At 39.8% G+C, this 11,204-nt stretch overlaps 2 protein-coding genes across 5 annotated transcripts in view; one reads left to right on the top strand and one right to left on the bottom strand.

Annotated features, from left to right (window-relative positions):
• SLC11A2 (solute carrier family 11 member 2) overlaps window positions 1–6,192 on the top strand; it is a 45,618-nt gene extending 39,426 nt beyond the window's left edge. For all 4 annotated transcript variants that reach the window (XM_032786854.2, XM_032786859.2, XM_032786856.2 and 1 more), the window contains exon 17: window positions 4,288–6,192. In XM_032786854.2, coding sequence (XP_032642745.1) covers window positions 4,288–4,365 — 78 coding nt within the window. In that variant the 3' untranslated portion in view covers window positions 4,366–6,192. The remainder of the gene's footprint in view (window positions 1–4,287) is intronic.
• Window positions 6,193–8,282: 2,090 nt separating this feature from the next.
• Window positions 8,283–10,247, bottom strand: HIGD1C (HIG1 hypoxia inducible domain family member 1C). Its single transcript, XM_032786860.2, has 3 exons — window positions 10,136–10,247; window positions 8,799–8,933; window positions 8,283–8,347 (listed from the first exon to the last, which is right to left on the bottom strand). The coding sequence occupies exons 1-3, from the start codon at window positions 10,227–10,229 to the stop codon at window positions 8,283–8,285; spliced, it is 294 nt and encodes a 97-aa protein (XP_032642751.1). The 5' UTR covers window positions 10,230–10,247.
• Between the last annotated feature and the right edge of the window lie 957 nt (window positions 10,248–11,204).

Genomic DNA, 11,204 nt, shown 5'->3' with positions numbered 1-11,204 from the left:
GTTGTCTGCTGCTGCTTTCACAGAGGGAGGGGTGAGGCTGTACCCAGAACCACCAGCGACAATGTTTTTTGCCCCGTCAGGCACTGGGATCTCAACCCAGAATTCCAAGGGCAGGGGAGACTGCGGGAACTATGGGATAGCTACCCACAGTGCAACGCTCTGGAAATCGACACCAGCCTCGGTACATGGACGCACACCGCCGAATTAATGTGCTTAGTGTGGCCGCGTGCATTCTGTTTTAAAAAAACGGTTTCTGTAAAATCGGTATAATCCCGTAGTGTAGACCTACCCTTAGTCGAGATAACTGACAAAACATACTTAAGTATTAATGCTTGATATAAAGAAAAAAATTACTTCACTTAGGGTATGGCTACACTCACACTTTACAGCGCTGCAACTTTCACGCTCAGGGGTGTGAAAAAACACCCCCGTGAGCACTGCAAGATACAACGCTGTAAAGTGTCAGTGTAATCAGGGCGGCAGCGCTGGGAGCACAGCTCCCAGCGCTGCACGCTACACCCATAGAGGATGTGGTTTATGTGCAGCGCTGGGAGAGCTCTTTCCCAGCGCTGCCGCTCCGACCACACTCACACTTCAAAGCGCTGCCGTGGCAGCGCTCCTGCAGTGCTGCCACGGCAGCGCTTTGAAATTCTAAGTGTAGCCATACCCTTAGTGTTTTAGTTCAAAATTCCAGCTAGAGATCCTGAGTATGCATCCTACTTACCACCAGGGTTTGTAGTCTTATATCTAATTCCGCTGATTTGTGTGTTGATCTGTCTTCCTTTGGCAGCAAAATTATATAGACTTGTCTAACCAAAGGCATGTTTACGATCTAGAACTGCTGTTAGGCTTGAATCTAGCTGCCTTCATTAGCTTATAAGTTCCTGTAGTTTAATTTTTATGCCTTAAATATTCATGCGTTTTAAAAATTTCTGGTTTGTAAAAGTGTCAAAAATGCATGACCACTGTGAACGTGTATGACTGTCACTGTTGGATGTGATGCGAACTGTATATCAAAATCACTGCTATATGCAGGAGCTTCTGTATAAAAGTCCTCTTAGTGTACTATAATTTAGCTTCTATTCTATTCTTTGTGAAACTTAATTGTTTTTAATTGAGCATGAATCAATTTGTGTGCACTACATTTTCAATTAAAAGAGACACTTTTTCAACTTGGTTTCTTGGGTCTTTTTTTTTTTAAAAAAAATTGCGACACCTAGTATGTTGCTTTAAAAGAAACTCATATTGATGCCCAAATGATTGAGATGCTATAGTTTTACTGGCCCTATACACTAGATTGCATGCAAAGCTTAGTATTTCTATACTAACTCTCTCCAAGCTGTGCATAGAAACTTCTCACTAACTGCCATTGCCAGAAATTGTCACTACGGTCCTTGTTCGTGCAAGACATTCAACCAAGAAGCTATCTTGGCTTGATATTCTCCACTCCCTTCAGGACAGTATTGAGTGCTTCTGCTCCCTGCTATAGCAAAGCTTTGATATGCTATTAGCTTGTGCAACCTGACTACCTGTATATAATTATTGCTAGGGTTCAGTTGAGCATTTTTAGAGATGTCTTTGGGTGGCTCTGGTTGGAAGACAAACTCACCATTCTACGTTTAGATCATTTACTGCCACATTTCTGCATGTCTTGCCACTTCCTCATCCTCAGTCAAAATAGCAAATGCACTAAACCAATCTGATTGGTTTTAGGCTATCTTGCCTCCCCGCTTACTCATAAAACAAATCAAATGCCAACATGTTTTGGCCAGGAACAACCTCAATAGGGGATACACTCTGCTTAGTTGGACTAGGAATGAATACAGGTAATTGAGTGAAATCCTGTGGCCTGATCTTATTCAGGAGTTCACACTTGATCTAATGGTCCCATCTGGCCTTAAAATCTATTTGGGAGTGAGGAGGGAATTCTGATAGAAGCAGGCATTGCACACTCCTTTATTTTTTTAAATAAGCCTGAACTTTTGCTTCTGTTCAAAAATTGATCTTTGTGTTACTATGTGATATGGGAACTTTCCCATTTTTTATTACAAGCTTTCCCTACCTGGTTTAAGTGAACTGGAAGCTGTAAGTAATCCATATTATTTATTTCTCTTAGAGGAAACACTGAATTTGTAAGCTCGCTACAGGCCTCTAATTAAATTAATACCTATTTAGTTTCTTTGTTTCTACCATGTAAGAAACACTGGTAAGTTTCAGTCCATTGAAAACTCTTGTCTTGCCTTTTGATTTCTAACTGAATTTTTTAACAAATTTTGAATAATTAAGCATGAACTTAATCTTCACAGAGGAGAATAACTTTATCTCCTATATATGTGGAATCAGGCAAACTTGCATGTTGATGTAACAGGAAGTTTTAACTGAGAAAGATACCATCCTTGATTCCCCCCAACAGAAACAGTAATGGGATATTGCATCTGTGTCCCTTGCATGTTTTTGTAATATGTATTGATGTGAAGTATTGTGTCCATTAAATAAAAACTTATCAACAGCCATTGCTCTCATAAGCTAACTTGTAAATCAGATACAAATCCGTTTTAAAGGGAGTTCTCAAACTACTGCAGCTGAGACATAAACTGGATACAAAACAGCATTTTATAAAGCTGTAACTCTTGGGGCCTAGAGCATAGCAGCATATTCTTTGGCTGGCCACTAGTGACTGAAGCCTGTCCAGATATAAGATAAATAACTGGTTATCATCTCTGGCTAATTGAGAGTGCACCCTGGCAGAGAAAACCTGTTGCCCTGCCCTGAAACAACATCCACTGTTTGATTAATTAAACTTTCTGTAACGAATTCACACTACTTGAAAAGGGTGAATCCTGTGTTCTGGAAGTGGAGATTGGGTTTTCCTGTTGGATCACACTCTGTGCTCCTACTACTAATAATCTAGTAGGTAATTAATGTACAAAATCTACTGTAATAAGTGAAAATCAGCATGGAAAGACGGAAAAATCTGTCTCCTGTGTTCTAGCAGCTGAATCACCTTTGTTTTTTAATCAGCTACATGTTGCTTCAATCTTTCAATGACACTCCTTCAGATTAATCAAAATAACTTTAATAAATCAGTTAATTGTGGTACAGTATTTATCATATTTATAACAAGTCAGATTTACTGCTGCTGATTAGAGAATAAAAATTGATTTAATGCTTTGGTTTTAACATCTAACAGCCTCACAAAACTTGGATTTTATTTTATTTTGTATATTGAAAGTGGCAGGACCAAAGAATCAGTCATCTGAGTTAAGTAGGATTCTTACTTATCAGATTGATTTAGATGACCTTATGAGCTACAGTAAAACCTCAGAGTTACAAACACCTCGGGAATGGAGGTTGTTCGTAACTCTAAAATTTTTGTAAGTCTAAACTAAATGTTATGGTTCTTTCAAAAGCTTACAGCTGAACATTGCCTTAATAAAGCTTTGCAACTTTACTAGGAAGAAGAAAAATGCTGCTTTTAACCATCTTAATTTAAATTAAACAATCACAAACAGTTCCCTTATTTTGTCAAATATTTTTCTAACTTTGCCCTTTTTCAGTAGTTTACGTTTAACACAGTACTGTACTGTATTTGCTTTTTTTGTCTCTTCTGCTGCATTATTGCGTACTTCCAGTTCCAAATGAGGAGTGTGGTTGACTGGTCAGTTCATAACTCTGCTGTTTGTAACTCTGAGGTTCTACTGTATTGTGTGGCTTGGAGCTACTGGGCCTTCTGGCAGTACCAGTTCCTAAGGGCTTGTCTACATGCACTAACTGGCTGCATAGCCTCTGCTTCCGTGCACTGAAAATTCGGTAGTGTGCTTTGACGTCCTGCTGTTTCAAACACCCTAGCTTGCTGTGCACTAAATCACGGTGTAGGCAAGCCCTTAGTGAAATGAAACTGTGTGGTATGTAGCAGTTCAGAGAGAATAGCACTTAACTGCTGGAAGAGAACTTGGTCTTGGTCATGCCTCTGTGCTGTGGCGTGCAGTTGTCTCAATTACTACCTGCCCTGGAGGAATATTGTCTACATGGACTCCAGGCCAGGCTGCTTGCATTTCTGGGTTGTACAAGTCCTATGAAACTCATTGTCTGAACAAAATAAGATGTTTCTGTAACACTTCAGGATTTGAAGCTTTGATCAAGGACTTTGTTTAAAAGTTTTAGGCTGAAGAAAGCCAAAGCACAAAACCCTCTGCTTAGTGACTTCAACCTAATTACCCTTGATTTCACTGTCTTTGGCTTCTGTTTCAAAGTGGTTTCCCTAATTTTCTTCTTTGCCTTCTCTAGTATCAGCTGGGACTTAATGCTCACCCTGAACTCTTCCTTCTGAACAATGTCGACGCAGCCTCAGTTGTAACTAGATGATTCCCTGAACTGCACTAGCAAGAACAAAAACAATTTTGAAGCCCCTTTGTGCTGCAGAAAAGGATTTTCCTTACTTTTGGTTAGTTCAGAAACGGGTATGGTCAAGCATCATGAATGACGGAAAGATTTCCTCCGGGAAGGAGCACAGGATAAAACTGACATCTGCAGAGGAGTGTCAGATGGAATCAACAGACGTTGCACTTGACATCAGCCATGAAGGTTCTCACAGGACCAATGAAGAGCCAGAGTCAAACCAGTTCATAATATCGCACACCCTATGGGGTTGTCTTCCTTTAGGTACACAAAATATTTTCCTTAATCCTTTTTTTAATTGTAAATTATTTGGGTAGTAAATTATAGATATTTTAATCTTATTGATTTTAGATCTAAACTTATTCTGCTTGGTGTTTCTTAGGTCAACTAAATTATGGGACAGTAACATGTTTTCCAGCTTTTGGAAGGTTGTCCAAATGAATAACGTTAAGATTTTACATTTGATTTTGAATGATCTCATTTATGAAGTACACTAAGGAGACTACACAATGAGAAATAATTAACTCAAAAGCCTGGACAGATTCTGAAGTGCAAATCCATTGGAGCCTAAGGAAGAAGTGTACAAGGTTTCTGTAAAATGCAAATTATGTTCTGGGCATGCCCTTCCATTTCTGCTCCCTTCTGTCTAAAAACGCCCTCCGTATCTGTCCAGGTACTTAGGTGCTCAGTTACTATAGCAATGAGTCCTATCATCTCAAACCTCTCTAGCCTCCATTGTGGCGATCTGAAGAGATCTCCTGCTCCAAGAGCATGGCAATCCTCACTTCCCTGCCCACCTCTTCTAAGCATCTGGCCAGTTCTTCAATACTGAGCTGCTCTAGGATTTTATTTCAGGTGCTTGCCTGGCCCCCCACAACTACATTGCTGACTGCTGCATAGAAAATGGTAACTACAGTGTAACTGGAATGGGAAGACACAAAGAGTTGTATCTTTGTGCATTCAGTCTTTTTCTTTGTCATCACATCCCAGCTTGTATTTGACCGACAGTGTGTTGAAATGCTTAATTCTCAATTTCAAAATACAACCAATTTGTAGAAGCAATGCAAGTTCAGGTTTTACTCCTGACATCAGAGGTAAAATCCTTGATTTAAGTATCGGTCTATACAGTTATAGGAGTGGACACTTCTCTATTCAGAGTGCTCACCATGGAAGACGCCTGTTAACTACTAAGTCCTGAAGAGGGAACTTCAAAATTTCTTCATGTAGTTCTTCCAGCCATAAATGTAACTGAATAAATCCATGTGCACAGTTACACAGCAGCTTCCATCTATAGGTGAAATGTGACCTCTTGTTTTAAGCCAACCAACAACTACAGAATGGGGTTAACTTTTCCTGGGACTAGCTTTACACAAATGGAATTGAACATGAGCTTTGCATTTTCATGCCATTTCAAGAAGTTTTGAACTATTTAGGATAATTTCTTAGAATTGGATAGTTTCAAACTCAAAGCTTGAGGCCATGATATTCTGAGTGGGAAAGTGTGTTTTGTTTTGGGTTTTTTAGAAAGGATAAATCTTTTGCAGTTGTGCAAAGAACCCTGAGGCCAGAACTGCCTTCAAATGGAAGATACCCTGAATTATATTTGTATTTATGTCTATGTGGGCTCAGTTCTGAGGCATCTTACTTCTGTTTTTTAATTAAATCTCTTACCAATGAAGCATTTCTATCCCTGTGTATTTGGCACTCATTTATTAAATATATTGATTACACTTTGACTTGTGATGAATATGATGGAAGCCTAGACTGTCAAATAAATGTGTCAAATTCACTTTAGCCTTTTCTGTTCAGGCTTAATTTGCTTAAAAAGTAATGCTGATATTCTTCAGGTCAGATGACCCAGAAAGTTAATAACTTTCACTGGCTGTTTTCTGTACAAGAACAGACTGTACAGTATGAACAACTGCAAAAACGTGTAGCTGTTACATGCGAGGGAAGACACTACCAGTGTGAGTACAGAATGCAGTACACCAGAGGATGTTCTCTGGCTCCCAACTGTAGTGAGACCCTAAGGTTTGAACTGAAGTGTAGCATGGGCAATGGTGTCCAAGTTTCCACCAGTTAATGTGGAAAGATGTAAACATGTGCCATAAATGTTTTTGCAAAATGAGTCTTACTCAGATTCTCTTTCTCACACTAAAGCTTTGTCTACACTACCACTTTTGTCAGTCAAGAGTGTGAAGAAGAAAAACCACACACCCCTGACCGACATCAGTTTCACTGGCAAAAGTGCTCGTGTGGACAGCCCTATGTCAGCAGGAGAGGGTCTCCTGCCAACATAGCTAATGCCACTCATTGTAGGTGCTTTAATTATGCCAGCAGAAGAGCTCTCTCCTGCTGGCAATGCGCAGCTACACAGGAGACCTTACAAGCGATACAGCTTTGCCGCTGTAAGGTCTGTAGTGTAGACATAGCCTAAGTCTGCTGCAGGTGGTACTTGCTTTTGTTTTTTAGTAAATCCCATTAGAATGTTACCTTGACCAATGTGGATTAGGCATCTAGCAAAGGCTTCTGCTTGCTGCTGTAGCTACATACAAGGGACACTAAGGATCTTGGTTTAAGGCTGAGGAATAGTCCCCCTCAGCTGATTCGCTTTAGAGGCAGGCTGCCCCTAGCCTTGGGCTAGGTCTACACTGGGTGGGGCGGGGAAGTCAACCTAAGATATTCACGTAGCTGAAGTCAGCATATCTTAGGTCAATTTACCTGGCCATGAGGACAGCAGCGAGTCGACCGCTGCCGCTTCCCCGTCGACTCTGCTTTTGCCTCTTGCCGCGGTGGAGTTCCGGAGTCGATGGCAGAGCTATCGGGGATCAATTTTATGGCATCTACACTAGACATGATAAATCGATCCCCAATAGATGCATCACTACCCGCCAATCCGGTGGGTAGTCTAGACATACCCCAGTTGGTGCTAGCTGTAATTTGGTGCCATCTTTCTGTGGCAGGCAAGTCTCACCCTGTACAGTAACTGAACCAGGAGTCCCTCTAACGTGTGTTATCTCTGGGGAGTTCTTAAATAGCTGCCAAAGCTTTTGTTTGCAAACACTATTGCTTTAGTTGGAAGGAAGAGGCTCTTGTTGTAATCTCATTACTTGCATCACGTTAATCACAGCTGTGGTTCAGAGAGCATCTTTGTTAAACCAAATATGTCCGGCAGGTGAAGGTCTCAATAGCAATGACGTGAAATATGCAACAGGCCAAAGAGTAGTGACCCAGTATTTCATAGTGAGCACCTGTTCAAAATCTAGTTATTGTAGCTATAACTATTGGCTTCAGCGAGTTGAAACATGAGTGTTTTATTGTAACCAAGTGGGTTACCCTATATATAAAGATTTAATAAATAAAATTATTTAAAAATTAAAAAGCATAAATAAACAGCAACCTATTAAATATATTAGCACAAAACATTTAGACAACCAGCAATATAGTACAAGACATTGGACTACTCAGATCTTCTGTTAACTGTCTACTGCTAACCCCAAAGAACAATCTTGCAATGCTCTCTTTCCATAGTGTAGCCCTCTCCTAACTAGGATGCATGGGATGTACTGCAGCATTCTGAGCTTGATGTAGGGAGATAACAGTTCTCCTCCTGGCACCGTACTCTAGCTGGCAGGGACTGCTGAAACATTGGTACTGACTGTGCTGTCAGTCATGATGAGTCTATTGCCTCTAGCATCATAGACATGGATATTGTGAGTTTAGGTATTGATCCCAACAGTTGGCTTCAGCGTAGAGCAGCCATTCAATGGCAGAGCTAACAGAAGTCCTGGTAATTATTACTTAAAATTCTTACAATGTTTACATATAGAAATTTAAATACTGAATATATGCTTTCCTCTCCTGCTTGCTCCTATGGAGTTGGTTCACTTTTTGGCCCCATTCTTGAACTGAGGTTTAACGTAATCCTTATACAAAGAGAAGAGAACACCTAACAAAAAAGACCAGATACTGTTATCTATTGGTGTTTTTCATATGAAAGATAGTTCAGCAATTACTCTTCATGCAAACAGTTTGGCTTCTTTTCATTTAATTATAATGTCTGCAAACTAGCATAGGTAAAATTATTTAGCAGTAAAAATGTCTTCTCTAAATATCCTAAAAAATAAGTGGTGCAAGGAGGTAACAGCTGGACATTAAATGGTCCAATAAATCCCAATTTGAATAGTTATATCATGAATCATGAGCTATAGTGATTTACAGAAGATATAGATGTTAGCTTTGAAATGGGAGAATACTTGCTGAAAGTAGAGGTAAGTCAAGCAGCCTATGAGTAGGCTCACTACTATATGGGCAGAAGACTACCCCAACTGCCCCCCAGAAAAAGGCTCAGCTACTGCAAAGGTATCTTTAAAAGGTTTCTGCACAAAACAGTATCTTACCTATTGTTATTGCTCCTACGACAAAGCCTTGTGCTGCAACTCTCATGTGAATGAGATGGACTGACATTTTCTGATCTCCTCTGTGTTTTAGCTTGTAGAGACCATAGCCCACGACAGCAACAAAGCCTGCCATCCCTATGCATTCAGAAGGAGGGTGAAGTTCAATAAATGTGTAGAACCAGAAAATGTAACTTTGGCTTAAGAAATGTCAGATAAATTACTTTAAATACTACCAAACAGTGCATAGGGTGAGGAATCAGCATATTAAGGGTTTGCAGAATCTGCCCCTTCTGACCTAAAAAAGTAGTGTTTACCAAATGCTAAATTAGACATGCTGTTTGAACAAAGCATCCAACCTTCTGTACCAGAAAATGGTGGTTTTGTTCCCAAAACCATCTAGTGTAGCTATATCCACTCTCATATCATCTGACTTCTTTCTTTCTGAAGTAGGAAAGGAAGCATAAATTAGAGGTTTAATTTTATCTCTGCCTTTTTTTTGCTTTTCAAGTTAAGTCGGGGCCTGTAAATCACTTTCAATTACTTTTGTTATTTGGTATATAAATTGAATAACTAAATTATTCTTTTATCTTTCAATTACAACCACCCCCACACCCTGCAAAAAAGCAATCTGTGTCCTTGCAACCTGCTAAATTGACAACAGTGTATACAGATTAGCCTGTGCTCATTTAGTCTGGTACATACAAATCACTTTAAGGTTTAGAACAACTTCTATTCTGACAGTCCTGCTGTTGCTGCTAAATGTTAGGAAAGCCTAATGAAGTTTGATGGATGAAACTTGGTGAGGCTTCTCCTTGCCTTTCCAGGTCTGCACAGTTCCTGAAAACCTAGTATTCTGGATGTAACTGATCTCACTTAATATATTGGTTTTTAAAGGAAGGTCTGATTCAATGGTGTGTGAATATAGAAACCTGTAAAGCTCTGTTTCTGAGGGAAGAAGCCCCATGTAGAAGGTACTATATAGGAACCTGAACAATTACAGTAAAGACTCCTTTTAAATGAAAGTTATAACAGGCTTCCATCAGACTACTGATAAAGTAACAGCTACCTTTGCAACAGTTCTATACTTTACTCTGGCCATCCTATTATTATGAGAGAGTAATGGTGTACGACAGTTGACAGTGGAAGGAGAAAAACCTTTTCACACTATCAATTTTGCTGTTCCATGTTTAACCAGTGTACATCTTAGCTATTTCTGGAAAAAATCTATTAACCTCCATTACTAGCTGAAGAGATTATTTCTGAGGAAAAACAGACCAGAATTATTGCAATAAAACCCTGTCCATAGCACTCTGTGTGCACAGAAAGATTCAACTCACCTACAGGAACAAATGGAGAGTCTCTAGCTTTCCGTGTCAGTTTAGAGACTTGACTGACCTCTTCCTCTGCAGACCAACGATCATCAGAAGACATTTCTCACGTCGGAAAACAAGAGAACAGGGCCGACAGTTCAAATCCAGAGATTCTTTCCTTCTCTGTTCTCCAGTGATTACTTGCTAAGGCACCTCTTACTTATGAGACTCCCAGGTGTGAGAGCAGCTAACTTGCAAACTGATCCTGGTTGTACGTAAGCAGATTCCTTTTTTCTAGTTGTCATTAACTTAATGCAATATCATCTGCTGCTTAATCTCATTTTAGAGGCCCTCTGGTTCCCTGTTAAGGGTTTTATTTTGGCATTGCAATTGGGCTGGGTGAAGTTTCTCACTTATACCTGATCAGCTCTCCAAAGGATACCTCAGCAAGACATGCTTGGAAATGAAGCTTCCTCTTCGTAGCTGTATCTGTGGAATAAAGAGATACTACTTTCTTTTTTTTTAATGGATGTTTTAGAGACCCATTGCCCCTTTCCTGGAGAGGAAAAGGGCAAATATAGTACCTAGCTATAAACAGGGGAATAAGGACAACCCAGGGACTTACAGACCAGTCAGCTCATATTCCGTATCTGGAAAAATAATGCAGCAAATAGTCAATTTGTAAGCACCTAGAAGAAAATAAGGTATCAGTCAACATGGATTTGTCAAGAACAAATATCAAACCAACTTAATATCATTCTTTGACAGGGTAACAAGCCATGAGGGAAGGAATAGATCTGATATCTTGACTTTAGTAAGGCTTTTGATACTGTTGCTTGACATTCTGATAAACAAACTAGAGAAATATAGCCTTGACAAACCTACGAGGTAGGTGCACAACTGGTTGGAAAATAGTTATCAATAGTTCACAAGCAGGCTGGAAGGGCATATCAAGTGTGGTCCCACAGGGATCTGTCCTAGGTCCTGTTCTATTCAATATCTTCATAAATAATATGGCTAATGGGATAGAGAGTACACTGATAACGTTTGTGGACTAAGGTGGGAGAGGTTGCAAGCACTTTGGAGGGCATGATTA

The sequence above is a fragment of the Chelonoidis abingdonii genome, chromosome 26, assembly GCF_003597395.2.
Source record: "Chelonoidis abingdonii isolate Lonesome George chromosome 26, CheloAbing_2.0, whole genome shotgun sequence".
Lineage (NCBI taxonomy): Eukaryota > Metazoa > Chordata > Testudines > Testudinidae > Chelonoidis > Chelonoidis abingdonii.
The sequence above is the reverse complement of the archived record's forward strand: the minus strand, read 5'-3'. Positions and strand labels throughout refer to the sequence as shown.